We start from the raw sequence: 19321 nt of genomic DNA on the forward strand, positions 1-19321 counted from the left end.
TATATATATATATATATATATATATATATATATATATATATATATATGTGTATATAGTGTATATAAATATATATATAGTGTATATGTATTATTCTACCCTCGCTCTGGTTGCTAGCTAATTCAAAATCTTAGATATGAAGTAAGAAAAATGTTAACAAAAAATCCACTTGAAAAAGTTTAAGAACACCCATCAGAAAATATTTACAATATTTTGATTGTACACATGTGTTAATTTCTTATTCTTCTTAAAAAAAAAAAAGTAGTCGCTTAACCCAAGATGTCCGGCTGATACGACGGTTTCCCAGCCACCGCCAGCCCCCCGGGTGCCCAACCCTACCACCTAGGGCGCTGAGCGGGGTTGGCCCCGCTCCACAGCCGCGACATCGCGACTACTGAAAAATTTGCCTCAACTGAGCTCAATTTATGGGGTTTGCATCCAGACTCTCTGATGTCATCAATGACATCACAGGAAGCTTGTGTTTTTAACAGGATGCTTTGACAGGAAGAGTGAGCAAATACTTTAGGCAATGTAGTATATTAACACCATTCTAAACGTGCCTCAGTCTGCCTCCATTGAGGCCTTTGTCGACACCTGTAATAAGTTTGTCAGGCATTTTGCTGAAAAGGTTGAGTCGAATAGGTCATCAATTCTACACTCCACAGCCGACCCTTCAGTTCTTGTCTCCTGCTCAGCAGTCTTCAGTCACTTTGACCCCATCTCACTCTCATTTTTAAATGAGGTCATTGACCACATGAAGCCCTCCGGCTCCCCTGCTGATCCCATCCCTGCTGCATTTTTTAAACAGGTTCTACCGTCAACTGGACCCTCTGTTCTTGCCATAATTAACAGCAGTTTGGCTACAGGTGTGGTCCCCGATGTTTTAAAACATGCGGTGGTAACTCCATTACTTAAAAAACCCGGACTTGACCCTGCAGCTTGTTCAAACTTCAGGCCAATCTCAAAACTTCCATTTCTTTCTAAAATCTTGGAGAAAATAGTTTTTAGTCAACTAACCAAGTTTTTGAATGTAAATGGAATTTTTGAGATTTTTCAGTAAGGGTTTAAACAACTGCACAGCACAGAGACAGCTTTAGTAAGGGTCTGTAATGACATTCTGCTAGCGAATGACTCTGGTCAGTCTGTGATCCTGGTACTCCTCGATCTTACCGCTGCATTTGACACAGTTGATCACAGCATCCTTATGTCACGGCTAGAACACTGGGTTGGGATTACAGGGGTGGCGCTAGAATGGTTCCGTTTGTATCTGGGTGACAGGAGTTTCTGTGTTAACTTTGACAATCATTTTTCTGCTTCTGTCCCTCTTTCCTGTGGGGTCCCACAAGGCTCCATTCTTGGACCCCTTCTGTTCTCATTGTATCTGCTCCCCTTGGGGTCAATCCTGAGGAAACATGGTATTTCGTTTCACTGTTACGCCGATGACTCTCAGATCTATCTACCTTTAAAACCAAACAGTTCTTGCTCCATTCTCCCTTTGCTAAAATGTCTTGATGACATCAAGACTTGGATGGCTGCAAACTTCTTGAGTTTTAATGATCAGAAGACTGAGGTCATTGTGTTTAACCCAAGCTCTGCCACTGTCACTGATCCTGTAAACCTGCACTCCCTTCAGCCTCATCTAAAGCAGTCAGTTACCAATCTCGGGGTAGTGTTAGACTCTGACTTTAAGTTTAATAAACAGATCAACTCTGTTCTACAAAAAAGCTTCTTTCAGCTAAGGCAGATAGCAAAGCTTAAGTCCGTTCTGTCCAGATCCGACCTTGAAAAAGTAGTCCATGCATTTATTACTTCCCGGCTGAACTACTGTAACTCACTTTATGTTGTGGTTAGTCAGGCTTCACTTTCACGTCTCCAGCTCGTACAAAATGCTGCAGCTCGGCTTTTAACAGGAACTCGCAGTTTTGAGCACATTACTCCGGTTCTATCCTCTCTTCACTGGCTTCCTGTACGTGTCAGAGTTGATTTTAAAATTCTCCTGCTGAAATTCAAGTGCATTAACGGCCTTGCACCATCATACCTCTCCGACCTTCTTCATCCTTATACTCCTTCTCGGGCTTTGAGATCATCAGACCAGTTGCTTTTGGCCGTACCAAAAACCAGGCTGAAGCTCAGAGGAGATCGAGCGTTCTCAGTCGTGGGCCCTAAACTTTGGAACAATCTACCCATCAACATTCGACAGGCCACCTCAGTCTCTGCTTTTAAATCTCTCCTAAAAACACACCTGTACTCATTGACATTTAACACAGGGTGATCAGCTTTAGATCTGGTTTTTCATTGATGCTGATTCTGTTTATGCTTTTGTTATTATTCCTATTTAACACAATGGTCATCCAATCTGATTTAGTATTTCATTGTTTCTGACTGAGTTTATGCTTTTTGTTATTATTTCCTTGACTTTTGACACAACGTGATCTGATTTAGTATTTCAGTGTTTCTAATTGTTTTTGGTTTTATATTTTTATTCCATGTGCTGTAAATATATCTTGCTACTTTTTATCTGATGATGTGATATTTTTGTTAAGCACTTTGGTAACAGTTTCTGTTTTAAATGTGCTCTATAAATAAATCTGACTTGACTTGACTAATAGAGGAACAAATGTAAACATTGTTTTTAGCAATACCGCCTTCAGCCTGCGGGGGGCGCTCAACTCTACAACCCACCAGACATGACCGGAAGTAGCGCAGCTCTACAGCAATGTTTGCTAAAAGTAGTAGCTTGTTAGCATTGTGACTGTCCACACAAGTTTCTCTGCAAAAAATGTCTTGAACGCATCATAAAACACGGCCGAAATAAGTTTTTTTAATATATTAAAAAAAAGGAGAATTAGCATCAAGATGTCGGAGAAAAAGCGATCAAGAAAGAAGGAGCACGAGGACAGACGACACCACAAGAAATCCAAGACGTCCAAACATGACATGGAAAAACACCAGACACAGACGAAGAAACTCAACCAACAAGTTCAAAAACTGAAACACATCGAGACTTTGTGAGTAACCCTGGCCAGAAAACGTGTTAGGAACACGCGCACGACCACTTTTAAAATGCGGCTTAATGTTTTAGAAAAAAATAACTCTCGTCTTTTGCAGCTACGAGCAGCCTCCACCAGGTTATATAAAGGTAAAGATTAGCGGACTGCAAAATGCAGAGACTGTATACGTGGTTTAAAGTTATTTTCGAGGCATCTTGGCGTTGTTAACAAATGATTTGTGTTGCAGGAGTATGAGGAGAAACCAGAGGATTGTATTCCTGAAGAAACGGGGAATGAAGACGCCAGAAACTTCCTGGCTCACGCCCCCACCAAGGGGCTCTGGATGCCTCTGGGGAAGGAGGTGAAGGTGATGCAGTGTGAGTATAATAATAGTTATATGTGTCGTCACTGTATGTTCCCATAAAAAGGCGAAATTGGTTCTCTGCGTTTAACTCTTCACACCTGGGATGCACGCAGGTGGAGCAGTGGGCAGCTATGTGGGCGCTCGGGGAGCAATTGGGGATTGGGTGTCTTGCTCAGAGGCACCTCGACATGTGGGAATGGCTGGGGATCGAACCTGGGGCTTTAGTCTCAGGTCAGCTGCCCTGCCTCTATCCCATCTCAGCCCCCAAATAATTGTCTGATTTTTATTGTGTGTTTTTGGATTTATATAAAGAGAATTAAATAATTGTTTTACAGTTGCACACCTAATAAGATGTTTAACTCCACCTGATACTTCTGCAATGCTGAAGCCTGGGTACTGGTAGAAATGATTACTTGTTAATCAAACTATCTATGAGGCAAACACAGCTGTCTTCTGTCAAGATGCCTTACAAGCTTTACTGCAACACATTGGACGTTATATTTGACAGCAGGTTTTTTACCTGTTCCATTCCGAACACTGTTCAATGTAATACTCGGCATATCAGTCATTTTTTTCTTTTTCATTTATTGGTGGATATAAATCGCATATCCAACTTTTAGTCATCTTACTCGGCACGGTTTATAAACTGTATTAAATAACTCTAAAAGTCAGATATGTGTATTTGAATCATAGAATTTATTTTGTTGTTTTCAGGAGGGGAAATGTCTCTAGGGTGCCGTTTGTCACGGTTCTACTTCTTTTTCAGCCACTTGAAGTCCCTCGTCGCTGAGCGAAAAAGGAGAATTGAAAAAACTGTCCATCCATGAATGTTGAGCGCGATAATCTGAAAAATAAGTGAGGTAGTAACGTCCATTTTTGGTGTGTGACTACCTCCAGATGTAAGAAATGTTCCTTTCAAAAACGAGGTTGCAACTTCAAAATCTATACACATGCATACTGGTACATGTACACACATACATACACACGCGTAATGTAAACCAGCCACCATCATTTAAGGAAAATGTTCTTTCTAATTTTTATATTGTTTAAAAGTAAAGTTTCATCTAATGATTGTGGTGGCCGGTGGCGCCACCATTGCACCCAGTGGTAGATAAAATTGCTCCCTCCACTTCCCAGTATCCATTATTTTGCACCACCTCAGACAAGTAAAAATAAAAAACTGCCTCTCTTCTTCTACACAGTGTAGCTCCTACACACTTGAATATCTTGCATCAAAACATTAAGGTTTACTTGCAGTCTCTTGTTTGATTCCAGGCCAGAAAAACGCTCGTCTTGCAAATTACAAACACTCACTTTTCAAATCCTTCAGGGACGGGGGACATCGGCATACCGCTTGTTTAACACTGTAGATGTCATTTAAATGCTTTAAACACTCAAAATATGCTTAGTCGTAAAGTTAGAACTTAACTCATCGGTTGGAAAAGTAATTTGGCGTCCGTAAGTCTGTAGCGGTCTGATGGTGATTAATCCAGCCACAAACCATGTACACTTGTAACTGAGCTGTAGAAATTACCGTCTGTTATGCTGACACGGTAACGGCTGCCATTATACTCCGTGTCCGTTCAATTCTTCATCCCACACGTCGTCCTGCTGCTTGAACAGTCAGAGACTTGAAGAAGAAGAAAAACGCACAGAAGGCCCAACACCAAACTGTTCTGAAGAATCTGAGCGTGACTGTTTTTTTTACTCAATCCTTTGAGAATACATTTACATATTTTTTTTTCCTCTCCTGCCTAAAGGGACAAAAAGCGTTCTGTGATATTTGTTAATACCTAAAGTGCAGCACGTTCAAACGGTGTGAAACTTTTACAGAACTCCTTCAGTTCTTGTTGGTAGAAAGTGTCCGGTCTTTGATAATGAGCCGTGGGTTTTGCGTCTCATGAGCAGCATGTTTTCAGTGCACGCCTTCGACTTTTTGGTCTTTTCTAAACCAAGCGTAGCCTTCATTTGCACAAAGTTTTTATTTTGTTGGTTCAGTTGGAGGCAAGCGTCAACTTTTAATCACGACTAATGAGCAGAATTACATTTACAGACATGGATCGTCTGTTATAACGGCTGATCATATTGTTATTTTCTGTTCATGGTAACAACAGATGCTCGAGGACTTTTTATTTTTTTCGAGCCACTATTTTTATTAATAAAAAAGGCACTTGAAGTAATAGTTAACTTGTTTAAAATGTTGCTAACCTGCCAAAATGTGCACAGTGTTATTCATGTTGCTGACAAAAATATATATTTCTGTTGTTTTTCTACAGGTTGGAGATGCAAGCGCTACGGACACAGGACAGGGGACAGGGAGTGCCCTTTTTTCATCAAAGGCAACCAGAAACTGGAGCAGTTCAGGGTGGTGAGTTTTTATTGAACAACAACAAAAAGTCATAAATAAGATCAAAGGGTTAGATCGGGGGTCCCCTAACTTTTTTGCACCACAGACTGGTTTTATGCATAACTATTTTTCCACGGACCAGCGGCAGGGGTGCAAGTCTGTTGATAAGGTGCATCGTATATACAGTATTTTAATCATAACATCTATTATATTGAAGATGATTGGTTTTCCAAATAAAATATGATTCATACTAACGGAAATAGAAACAAAGTTTCTAAATAAAACTTTTTTCTTTCTACGAGACCTGGTACCAAATGAGCCAGGGCTCGGTACTGGTACCGGCCAGGTGGTAGGGACCCCCTGGGTTTGATGGCCAAAGCTGAAGTTTGGATATGTGGGATTTACACACAGGGGCTGCAGTCTTAACACAACTTGCTCAGTTTTCAGCAGGAAGGAACGTCCGTGCAGGAGCACTCAGCCTCCGCATTGATTACCATAAATGCAGTTTTGCCATTTTTACATCTTTTGTAACCATCTGAATAATCCTAAAAGTGCTTACGTAAGACTGTTAGGGAATATGCTGTTCGGACATTTTTTGGAGAGACTGTGGCAATTCTTTTTATGTTTTAATATTTCAGGCTCATGAAGATCCGATGTACGACTTAATTCGAGAAAACAAACGAAATGAAAAAGAAACCAGGTATGCACGAGTTCTCCTTTGCTTTGTGTCAAATACGAACAACTATATCACTGAGCAAAACAACATTTTTATTATAAAACATTAAAGGGGGAAAGGCATTTTTGAGGCTGCAATCAATAGTCAAAATCATCCTCCACTCGAGAACTTTCAGTTTTTGACTGTTGCCCTTCAGTTGGAGTTGGACAATCTCAGTTGACCTGGAAACAATCTCACGGTGGTTTGCTCCCTGCGCTGGTTTTTTAACAAATCGGGTTTGACACCAGGATGTTTGGATGTGAGGTTAGTGCACCATGAAGGCTCTGTAGGGGTGTTTGTGTTTGTGTGTTTCAGCTTGCGTTACAAAAAGGTTATTTAAAGGCCAGACGTATTTTGAAGTTTAAGTTGCGTGTCTGTGCCACATTAGTTTTGGCATTTTACTTTGAAAGGGAGGTGAAACAAGCTAACTGCGCTTGGTTTGTTGTTTGACTGCACATAGTGTTTTTTTCTTGAGTTATGTAAAAAAACCAAAAAACAGCATTTTTCCTATTAAGTTATTGCAGCACAGCAGTTGAAAATGGTTCATTTTAGATTTGTATCTTAATTTGGTTGTTTTCCATATTTTACACCCCCCCCCCCCCCCCCCCCAATTTTTAACAACTATTTAAGATATTTTGAGATGTATTTGTTCATATAATGTAAATAGTCTTAATTCTCTGTGTTTAAATTTAAATATTGTAACATTTTAAATAATCAATCCATGAATTGTTTATGTCAAATGTTACAGTATTTAAATTGTAGAGAAGAGCAGCACATCCCTTCAGCTCAGCACGGAGCAGAAATGTACTTCTTGATCAATGACACTGTAACAACTGAACATACAAGTTCTAAAATAATAAAAAAAAATGTCTTAACACTTTTATGTTTTGTGCTTATGACTATTTTACGATGTGACATACTTTGAATTTTAAGTTGGAAGACAAAAATCGATTGCTTCTGGACAGCAAAGGGTTAACCCTTCACAAAGCTGATGCAGCAGGAGTGATGTGTGTGTGGAAGAGAGAGGAGATCATGCCATGCTTCCCCCTGCACTTGTGAGCTGCACACAGGTGCAAAAACATTTAAAATAATTTATTTTAAATAAACAATCCATGGCTCATCCTTCAATCAGCCAACTGTAAATGGTAAATGGACTGTACTTATAAAACACCTTTCTATCTTGTGAAGACACTCAAAGTGCTTTACACTACAATCTTTGCCCTAATTTATCCATTCATACAGCACTCTACTAGATCTCTACAAAGCTAATTGAACAAATCATTCTAAAGAGACTAATCAGTGCTTTGTGTCCAATCTTATTTTGAAAAACCGCAATATAGCGAATCCGCAAAAAACGAACCGCGAAGTAGCGAGGGACAACTGTACTGCAGGTGAATCCCTTCTTTTTGCAGACTTCATACAAATAAGCTCCTCTGTCATAAAGTGGTGAAACTCCAACACAAATGTGTGCACACAGGTTTTTTAAGGATCTTACAAAGCTACATATATAAGCTGCTGAAGTGAGCCACAACTCGAATCCTGTTCCTGAGCTAGTGAAGCTTCAGACGTCGTCGGTAGTGACATCACTATAACAACACAGGACTGGTTACATGCGTCACTAAAGACTTCTGAGGTTTCTCGACGTGCTCCGAAGCTTCGGCACAAAAGAAGTTGTCACTACTGGCTATTACTGTACTTGCCGCCGTACGCGTCGCACCGCCGTATAAGTTGCATCAGTCCAAAAATGTCTAATGAAGTGTGAAAAAAGATAAATGCATCGCTTCGGCGTATAAGTCGCATCTATTATGCATCACCGCTGACGCGTCGCGTTTGTTACGCGTCACCATTGACAACCCGGAAATGTGGGCTGGTGTACCAAAAATCAGTTGGCTGCCAAATGGCGGCCGTGGGAGCATGCACGGGAGGACTTTTAACAACAATTTAGCAAGATTAACACTTAAAAACAATTATTTGTTTGCGCGAAATTCTAGTAAAGTTGTGTCTCAGTTGATCTTTTCCTTAATAAATGCACTTTGACGGTTAAATCAGCTGCATTTCGCCTCGTTCGCTCCAGGAGTTCTGGAGCAGGACGAAGGTGGCTTTATATGGCAAGCCACATGTCTCATTAATAGCCACTTTTACCTATTAATGAGACACTTGACATGCCATATTATTCAAGGGCCCTCTAGTGGCTGAAAATGGTAGTGTTCAATATTTTCCATGTCAGAATGAATGATATTGTCAGATCTCAGATAAAAATAGTTATAAATATGGGGGAAAAAAATAAATGCATCGCTTTGCTGTGTAAGTCGCAGGCATGCTAATTTATGCAAACAACAGTGACTTATACAGGGAAAATTTATGTACTACTATCTCAAAGAGCCTCTGCAGCATAGGGCTTCAGATGTTAAAGGATGTGAGTTAGCGCAGGAAGCACCGCCGACTCTGACCTTTTTTTTTTTGTTTGTTTGGGATGAGTTCCAGCACCAGGCGCTTGTATTCCTGCGCAATCTCTGCTTTAACTAATGAACAGGGGAATGGTTTGAGGTAGGGCACTTCTCAGGTCCACCACCAGTTCTTTGGTTTTGTTGAGATTTGGCCACAGCTGATGTAGCTTAGGTTTTACTTTGCCCAGCTGAATGTGCTGAGGTGGAGGTCTGATTTTAGTTTTGTAGATAAATCAAATTATGTCACTGGTAGTCGATGTAATTAATCCCCTGCAGGTGGTGATGTGTCATTTAACAAATCGGTGACCTCCCATTGTACCCATTAATGAGTGATTGTAGAAGAAATGCCAACATAATGGTCTTCAGAGTCCAAAAAGACATTAGCAAGCACTTTGTGGAACACAGATAAGGGTAAAAGGTGCTGCATAAGTGTTTTCCCTTTCACTCCTCTATTGAATCAGACTGTTTATAAAGAATAAAGCTTTTTAGTTTTGAGATTTTCTTTCAGGGAGACAGAGTGGAAAATGTGAGCTATTACAGGCATCAGAAAAATGTATAATTGTGCCAGAAATAATCAAATGTTTAAACAAAATCCTTTATTTATATTAAAGAGGTTGTTTTTGTTTACTGCATGTGTCTTTGCCTTTATGTGCAGCCAGCCCAGTTTTTAACTGGTTGTTAAAACATGTTTCTTTTATTAGTTTGTTGCCAGATAAGCCACTTTAATTTGTACCTGAAGCATTGTTTTTATTTACTTTCACTGCAGAAAATCACCTTTTTAAATTTCATAAGAAAATATGTTTGAAACTTAGATTATTGTGTAGTCTTTACTTTGAGCTCTAGAGACGCCCTGATGCTTCTGTTACCATCCCTCTTGATGCTCTAGTTAACGGCCATGTTCTTCACCCACTCTGATGCTTGACTTTCTTCAGTGTCCGACATGCTCAGTTCTGTATTGAGCGGTGCGGCGCCTTCTCTCTTGACTTTTGAGGAAGCGATCAGTGAGATGGTTTGTTTTGTCCACCAGGTCTTCTTCACCAGGCTGCTGGTGTCTCCTGGAGTTTGTTGTTTTGGCATATAGCTGCTACATGTGCTACTGAAGTTGTTGTTTTGTTTAGTAGTAAGGCTTAAATTGCAGTTGGCATCAATTCACCAAAAGGTTTTCGTGGGTTGATGTGAATAAACGGGTCTGTTGGATAGAATATTGTTCATTCAAGTAAATGTGTATTTTAGAGATTTCTCAATCCTGGTCCTCGAGGGCCACCATCCTGCATGTTTTAGTTGTTTCCCTGCTCTTCAGCTTGTCTAGAAGTTCTGCAGAAGCCTGTTAATCGCTCATTTATTCAAATTGGGTATGCAGGAGCAGAGAAACCAAACATGCAGGGTAGTGGCCCTCGAAGACCAGGATGAGGACCAGTGGTGCATTAGTTTGTTTTTCACCTCATCATTTTGCACAAAACTGTTTTTTGTTTTTTTTAGTCAAACACCTTTTGTGTATCTTCATTGTTTTTACTTCTCGTTTATCTCTAACAATAACTTCCAACCCATCATCTGAGTCCTCAGCACTTGTTGTCTTGCTAATTGACTCTTAGCAAGTGTAACCTGACATGTAAACGAACTGACTGAACTCTTTAGGAAAAGGCAAATTGTCTTCACTTTTATTATAAATTTCATGCAGGAGCTGTAAATCTTGCAAGACATTTTTTCTGTTTTGTCCATATTGGGATCATTCTTAACTGCTGCCCATTGCAGGTAAGATACTGTCTGCTTATAACCATACCAGCCAGCCCCATTCAAAAACAACAAAAAAGGAAATGTCCCTTCTAGGTAAGAGAATGACGTCAGGATTTACGCACTTTTCAGTGTGTTCTTGGCTCCACTGACGTCAACATTTTTAACATTTACCCGAGGGATCCCGTAGTTACTAGAAGCAGGCACTGCGAACCTCACAGTCCTTAGATGCCAGAATGTGGACCAGTGTGGAGTGTAACCAGTTGGATTTTCCTCCCCAGACTTGACACTAACACCTCCTATCCTCTCCTCCTCACTGCTTATAGGATCCAGCAGCTACAGCAGCTGCTTCAGGACACCACCTCCTCCTCCGACTCAGACAGCTCGTCGTCTTCATCCTCCTCAGGCCACAGTCGCAAGAAGAAGAGAAAAAAGGACAAGAAGAAGAAAAAGAAGAGGAAGAAGCGAAAGCACAAGTCCTCCAAAACTAGTGACGTGTCAGACTCAGATTGAGTCTTTATCAGTTTAAATAATCTAAAAGTAGGACGAGACTTTAAAAAGAACAGCAGCGGCTAGATGCTATCAAGGTGAAACTCCTGGTCAAATGGTGGGGCTGTGCCTTGGTGTATACTGGTTTGAAAAACAGCATGAGCATAAATCTTTAAAAAATAGTCTTAATTTTTCTAAGATAACTTTTTCTGTTAGAAGAATGCATCTGGAAATATCACGTAAAGATTGTTTGTTACACCGTTTTATATCAGCAGCGTTATTACAATGTAATTGTAGCATATTTAATCCACAGAAATGGTTGGAATGTTTTGAACAAACGCCTGAATGTTAAAAAGGTAAATTGACACGGATGTAATAAGTTGAGGTTTGAGTTTACTTATTTGTACTGAAAAAAAAAACAAGAGAACTGAATGTATGTGAATAAATCCATTTCCTGTAAACTATAAATAAGTCTTGTTATTTTTCTTCCCAAGTTCAACCATAAATTGACAGGAAAAACAGGTTTTATCTTTTAGTCCTGCGCTGGATTCAGATCGTTTTAAAATGGTTATTGCCTGGTAGTTTAAACATTTTAGTGTTTATTTAAATATGTTTTCCACTCTTTAATCTTCACATTTTTAAACAGTTTTCCTTCGACGACTTATGAGATGACTTCTGTTGTGATTTGGCGCTATTAAAAAAAAAGTGAATTTGAACAATGTTCAGTCAGGGCATCTGGATGTTTTTTTTTTTTTTTTTCCTGCTGAGACATTTTTTCCTTCATCCAAAGGACTTCTTCATTCCGAGGAGCCACAAAAAACTGAGTCCCACAAGCACCACAATCCTATAGTGGACCAACCAGTTTGCTGGTGATAAGATGGTTTCTGGGGCACCCTCTCCCCCATCAACTCCTCTAAGGCAGCCACAGCCAAAGTGGTTCAAAACACCAAAGTTCATGCTCAATAATCCAGGTATAAATCAAACAATCTTCAGGTCATCTGGATTTTTTTTTTTTTTTTTTTTTGCTGTGACGTTTCATCCAAAGGACTTATTTAGGCTCATCTGGCTGAATAAGTACTTTGGATGAAGGACAATGTCTCAGGGAAAAAAAAAAAAAACACGTCCAGATGACCTGAAGATTGTTTGATTTATTCCTGGATTATTGAGCATGAACTTTGGTGTTTTGAAGCTGAATTGAATTTATCAAACTGACCAAAGGGAGGACAGACTGGCGGCCCACCTCCTGCTACAGCAACACGGTTCAACTTGTAGGACGCATTTGAGGAAGTTTTGGCAACTTTTCCTTTACAGGCAACATGTCTCCCCGTGGAAATAAACTGAAAACATTCCCTCTTCCTAATGACCCTGATAGGAAGACAATTACAGTCGACCCACAGGGAACCAGATTTCCATTTAGATTCGAGTCTTGAGTTGTTCCAACAGCTGTGGGGACTGAAAACCGTGCGTTTCAGTGAGGAATTTCATCAAAGCCTGACCGATAACACAGTCAGGAGAGCAATCTGGGTGCAGATTTCTGCACACAGTTACAATTTATACTTTCACGCTCTTCTTTAGGCGTGTACTTTCCGTGGCAGCTTTACGTCTTGCGCTCTGATTTGCCACTGAAACAGCAAAGGTGCCCTTCAGCCACGATAAACCTCTAAAGAGTTTCAGCCACAGCTCAGAGGGAGTCGTCACATGGAGAGAGTTTGGTCCAGTGGAATGTTTTTATTGAAGCACTCTGTCATTTTGGATGAGAGGCTGGTCAGACTCCACGTCCCCACCATGACGCAGTTACAACACAGTGCAGACTGAAAGAGTTTGGACTGTTCTGCAGCCTGGTTGTCAAGTTTGTCGAGGGAAAGACATGACCACACAAATTAGCTCCCTAAACCGCTGCCTATGGAACGTTAAAGTTAAATAAAACTAGACAAATTGAATTTCCTGCGAAAATGCAGTGTGAATGCTTATTGTTGACAAACTTGCTTAAAAAAAGGCTGACATTGTCTAGTAAAAACATGCTGAAATGGAAGAACAAGCCAAAGTTAGCAGAAGAAAGCACATATTTGTTGAATTGTGTTTAAGCAGAAAGGAGCAAAAAGGTTGAAAATTTGCTAAAAATGCTGACATTGGCATACGAAAAGGCAGAAAAAAGCTTAACTACAAGAAGGAGCTGAAATGAGCTGAAAAAATATGAATTAGCTGAAAAAGCTAAATTTAATACAAAAACAGCCAAATAGTAGCTGAAATAGCAGAAAAAGCTGAAACTAGCAGAAACAAATTGAATGGAGCATAAGCTGAAATTAGCTGAAAGGCATTATTTAGGCTGAAATTAGCTGTAATTATCACAACAAACTTGAATTTATCTGAAAACACCTGAAAATATCTTAAAAATGCTAAAGTCAGCTGAAAATGTAGAACTAGCTTAAATTAGCATAAGTGGAGAGAGAGAGCACAAGTTTGTCCAATTAGGCTGAAAAAAGCAGAAATGAGCACAAAAAGTGGAAATTTTCTGGAAAAAGCTGAAATTAGCACACACAAAAAAAAACAGCTGAAAAGTAGCTAAAAAGGCAGAAAAAAAGCTTACATTGCCAGAAGGAAATGGAGAGAACACAGTTTTGTTGAATTACCCTAACCTGAAAAAAAAGTTTAAATGAGTTCAAAAAATGTGGAATTTTGTTGTGTGAATGCTTCATAAACATTCACACAACAAAAAATCTTGCATGGAAAATGAGAAGAAGCACAATTTATTGATGAGCAGGAAAACTTTACATCTTTTATTATTTACAGTGAAGACAAGCAGAACTTTGAAGGGATCACCACCAGACTAATTCCCAGTAAGCCTTGAAAAATAGGCAGTTTGCAGCTCAGAAAATAAACTTTTGGAACAATCTATGAAAATGAGCTTTTGTATTATAGGAAGTAAAGAACAGCTGATTCCCTGTTAGACCCCTTCATCTGGTAAACCTGGTGGGGCCTGTGCTCTGCTTGAGCCTGTCTGATAATTGAACTGGCACAGCTGCATCAATTGTTTGGCCACTGACAGAATGGAGGCAGGATGATATGGAGGAGACTTCTGTGCACTCAGGTTCAGCCAAATGCATACAAACTATTTTTTTTTCTCATCCTGCAGGAATAACTTAAACAGCTTAAGCAACCAAAGAACTTTTCCAGATGATGATTTAACAGAACGTGCTTTACAAAGACAAACTACTCAGGACCTCAAAGTGGCTGCAGCCAAAATTTACTTGACTTGCAGTTTAGAAGTTTTTATGTATTTTATACTGGTACCCATGGTTTTGTCTGTAAGGAAATGGGCTACAAAACATACAGTAAATGTAACAAATGTATAATATAACATGATAAAATACACTACGCAAAAAAAAGGAACATATTAAAACATGACATTATGTGGCATGTATATGGTATGACGCAATATGTTAATATAGACATAATGCAGTCGTATAAAATACAATACAATGTGTAATATTTGATATGTTTATTACATTTTACAATAAAATCTGCTACAATAGGATGAGATGTAGTAAAGTATGTTATATTATGATGTGATACTATACATAATATAGTATATGATATTAAATGATACAGTATTATACAATATGATATGATACAAGATATGAGGCATTACGGTTCATTCCAATATGTCTTTTTTTTTTTTTTTTGGAAAGGTAATTTTCCATCACATTCTTTAATTACAGCTTTAGTCATTTAAGGTTATATATAAGAATGTGGGCAAAAAGTCCAAATTAATTTTGTCCATGTTGCCTTTCTAATGTTTTTTTAAATTTTTTTTTATAGAACAATATTAAAAATAAAGAGATGAACAAAGCTGGGGGGGGCGGGGCACCACATCAAACCATAAAAACAGTAAGAACAAAGGACCCAATATGTCTTTTAATACAATACAAAATATGATACTATATACTGTATATGTTATGATGTATATAGAATTAATGGATACAGTAGAGGTTAGAGAAGCTGTACCTGTGATCGGAAGATCGCCGGTTCAAGCCCCGGTACTGACAACATCAAAAATGTGGGTGTGGTAGGTGAAGCACCCACACCTGCCCCCACCCTCATTCGTCCCACTCTGGGCCCTTGAGCAAGGCCCTTAACCCCCACCATCTGCTCCTCCGGGTGTCCTAAATAGCAGCTCTCTGCTCCACACAGAGGACTGTGGTAGCTCGGTGGTCTGTGGTTGCGTCAGGAAGGACATCCGGCAGTAAAAATAACTGCCAAGTCTTTGTGCGACTTGGTTCGCTGTGGCGACGCTCAACACAAGGAGCAGCCGAAAGAAGAAGAAGGAAAAAACAACAACAACATAATAGTGCATATACAAAATAATTATGATTTATGGTGTTATATAGGATTTGATATATGATATAAGGTTCAATAAAATAAATATAAGTGAAATACTAAACAAACAGATGTAGGAGATTAAGAACTTGGGTATTCAACATTTTTCAGTCAGGTCATCTGGACAGTTTCTTTTTTTGTGCTGAAACGTTTCACCTTCGGACCAGAAGGCTTCATCAGTCAAGGAAACACAACAAAACTTGGGAATTATTTAGCGATGTATAATTTATTTTATTTTATTTTTGTAATTCACACCTGATGAGTCATGTAAAGGTTTTATATGAAAAAATGGATCCAAAGCCAGAGGAATGACAGAAATCCAAACATTAGAGCAACTCATTTAGTGCTTACCTAAAACAAAAACATCTGAACCCAGAATACTTCTTTGCGTTTTATAAGATGTAGAGATCTGCTGTTTTACATTTAAGTCTTCACTGTACTGAACATATAGTTATTTTGAACTTTATAGGCATGCTTGATAATATTTTCTCTCTTTACAGTCACAGATAATTGGATCATATCATCTGTAAGCTGCTAAATGTGTCCCAGATGCATAGATCATTATAAAAAAAAAAAAAAAAAAAAAACTTTGTTCAATTGTTTTGAAATAAAGTAATTCTCTTGTACTCTGTGAACTGCTTTTGTTTGCACATCAAATGAATGCAACCCTTGCTCAGAAAAGTTTCTTATGTAACTGAAAACTCAACAATTTTGTTTTACCCTCAACATGCACAGAATATTTTCTTAGTCCTGCTCCTGGATCATTCCTGCTTGCTTTCACAACCTGTGGCTCCAGCTAAAATTAACAGTTTAGCTGGAGCCACAGGCTGTCATTAACATAAGCAGAGCTTTGCATCTTGTGCTTTATTATTTTTTTTTACAGAGAAAGAGAAACCCAGACTGAAAGAGGGACTGGGGTGCTCTGCAGGGTGTGCCGCTCCAGATTATTTAGCAGCATGAACAGGGCTCCTGGATAATCCTCCTCCTGCTGCTCCTGCTGAGTGAAAGCAAGGATGAGCACCAGTGCTGTCTGCGATTCACCGCTTCTCTTTCAGCACACGCCAAGGGTTTAATATCACCAACAGCAGGTTGTTACTAACTAAATTAAAGCCGAGCGGCCTCATCTGCTGTTGTGATGTACAGAGGTTCCACAGTTTGTCCTGAATCTATGAAATCCGATGAAAGTTGTTCAGACGCCTTGCTGAGCTGGACCAGAATGGTTCCCATCATAAAGTAACATTAGAAGGTCATAATCCCACACTCCAAACAGGAGGGCAAGGAGAGCTCAATAGTCATGAATTATTGAAACCATTGTCCCCATTTGCCTTTCCTCCCCCGCAGGATGGAAGGTTGATATGCTTTTGTTTGATTCATCGTTAAAATAATGAATTCAGGGTTTGAGCTGTTAACTTGTCCACAATTGTAAGTCTCTTAGACAAAGTCTCTTAGACAAAAAATCTTTTTCATGCCAGTCATGGTAGCGCTGCTGTTAACGACTGTAATTATCAAGACGCCAATAAAATGTATTTCTTGTCAACTATTTTCTGTATAAAAATAATTGTGAGCAATAGCAGCCTTTGTTTGTTGATTCTTTATAGGCTATTTAGAAAAAATATCACTTGTTATTAATGTCTAGACAATTTTAACTGTTGGGAAATGTTATTAAAATAGTTTTTCAAAAACATACTGTAGCTAATGGCAGATTCACTGTAAGTATAAAATGTAACTTTTTCAAACTTCGTCTACTAAATAAAAAAAAAAAATCAGCAATAACGACTATGAGTGAATGCATTTTTTATTGTTTTCTGTAACGTTGCTTATGACATATAGTTTATTTTTTCACAGATCATGTTTTGAACTCGTTTTGTGATGGTTTCTTGTAGCAAACCAAAGTTAGCGACTAGCCTTTTATGCTAATTGTCAAATTAGCATAGAAGGCTAAATGCACTTTTTTTTTTACTTTATTGAACAAAGAACATGCCTAAAGGCTCAATTCAAAGAGCATTGCACATAAAAGAAAGGGATGCAACAAAAGAAAATTAATAAAATACCTTAGAAAGGAAAAAGAAACAAAACAAAGTTGTTGTTTTTTCCCAAAGATATTCTTCATACCCAACTGAACAGCAGCATTTTGTATCAGTCGAAGAGCGTTACAAATTAAAGTCATTGTGCAAAACACAGAATTTTTGCTTAACTTTAAGTATTTGTCTTTGTGGATGAAAAATTTTCCCAGGTTGACATTAGTGTTTATGAAAAAGTCATTTGTAATTGTCCATAAAGCTAAATGCTAACCTAGATGTTGCCGTACTCATTTGACGATTATTTATTGACGATTATTTAAGAAAAACAACAAACAAAAAAATTAAGAATTTAAAAAAAGTACATAACATAAATGAGAAGTGTAAGAAAATTATTTTAATAACAAACTAATTTTAATTTCAATCATTTACTTATTTATTTATTTTTACTCAGGCAGATGAGATACCACCAATAAACCAGAACGTTCTCCCGTTTCTGTAGAGGAAGCGGCGCTTTTCTTAACAGTTTACCACGATCCAGAGCTAGGTTATAAGGTTGTTAGCTAAACTTTAGAGGGCACACCTTTTTCATTTATTTATTTTAAATTTGCTGTGATGTCGTTTCAGTCGAGTGAATAATGTGCTGCTCCTGTTTTCATGCCTCCTGTCTGGCATCATCGAGTCAGCCAGCAGACGGCAGAAGAAAGGAGGAAGTGGGGAAACATCAGCATTATCTCTACGGCAGAGGAGAGACAGGGTGGGAGGAAACACCAATGAGTGGCTCACACTCACACACACATTACAAACTCCGGACATCAGTGCTGTAGAGGAAGTGCCCTCGACTCGACAGGTTTGTTAAAGCATGCGTTTCTTCGAAGCAGAAATATAGTTGTATACATTCAGCCTCACGCCGGCTTGTTTGCTTTAAATGTGGATTCGCGATGGTTTTGAATCGTTTTTGCCTCAGCCCTTACGCGTGTTGCACTGTAACCAGATTATGTGAGTGTCGAGTGTCCTCCCTGTGGCTTTCATCTCCTGCCTGTCGTTACTTTGTGAAGTGGCCTTTGGCGGCTTCGGGGCGCTGCTCCCCCTTTTTGTTGACACGCATGATGGAGGTTCCGCTGCTCTCGCGCAGCTTTCAGCCGCGGTGAATGAATTAAACCGGCCGTGAATTGGTTAAAAACATTTTGTTTTTAGTTCTGCTTGCTGAAACAAGTGCACGCTAACCGTGGAAGTTGGGTGTTTGCAACCGATAAGTCTCTTTTGATTGTCAAAGTGCGTGCTATGGACGTCGTATTTACCGATTTAATGGCAATTAAAGAGCCGCCTTTAATGCTGTGCAGCTCCAGCCCGTCATGCTGGCCCCTGAGGGCCTGTGGTCAGAGACAAGAGGGAATCTGATGCACATAAAGCCCCCCCCCTTTTTACTCTGCAAAGAGCCTAACAGTTTTAGTCCATGCATAATCACTTCCCTCAAATCTCTGCACCAGAAGTTCCCCTTAGTCTTGGCTGGGCTCCTGTTTATGCACGATAAATGGCTGTTTGATACACTTGTGAGCAGTTGTGCAGCTCTACCTGTTACAGATAATGTTTTTACCCTTCATTAATGCGTGTGTGAAATAGGCTTAAGGGCATTTACAATCTGCATGACTGCCACTGTTGTACTGCTGCCAAGCCGGTTTATGTTAAAGCAATAAAGAAGCAACAGTTAATCTTCGCGACAAATGAAAAAATAACGCACGTTCAATATGTTATATAAATTTTTTGAGCATGTGCAGAAGTTTTTTTTTTTTTTTTTTTTTAGAAAGCAAATAAAATGTTTTTGTTTTAAACTGATGTTTGCTA

The 19321-nt window shown here is 39.1% G+C and overlaps 1 protein-coding gene across 1 annotated transcript; it reads left to right on the plus strand.

Moving 5' to 3' along the window:
- The first annotated feature begins 2661 nt into the window (after positions 1 to 2661).
- Positions 2662 to 11549, plus strand: rp9 (RP9 pre-mRNA splicing factor). The gene is made up of 6 exons (XM_037693710.1): positions 2662 to 3006; positions 3107 to 3137; positions 3236 to 3365; positions 5629 to 5720; positions 6338 to 6399; positions 10919 to 11549. The coding sequence occupies exons 1-6, from the start codon at positions 2855 to 2857 to the stop codon at positions 11103 to 11105; spliced, it is 654 nt and encodes a 217-aa protein (XP_037549638.1). The 5' UTR covers positions 2662 to 2854; the 3' UTR covers positions 11106 to 11549.
- Positions 11550 to 19321: the final 7772 nt, after the last annotated feature.

Source organism: Nematolebias whitei, chromosome 19, assembly GCF_014905685.2.
Source record: "Nematolebias whitei isolate Nwh7 chromosome 19, NemWhi1, whole genome shotgun sequence".
Classification (NCBI taxonomy): Eukaryota; Metazoa; Chordata; class Actinopteri; order Cyprinodontiformes; family Rivulidae; genus Nematolebias; species Nematolebias whitei.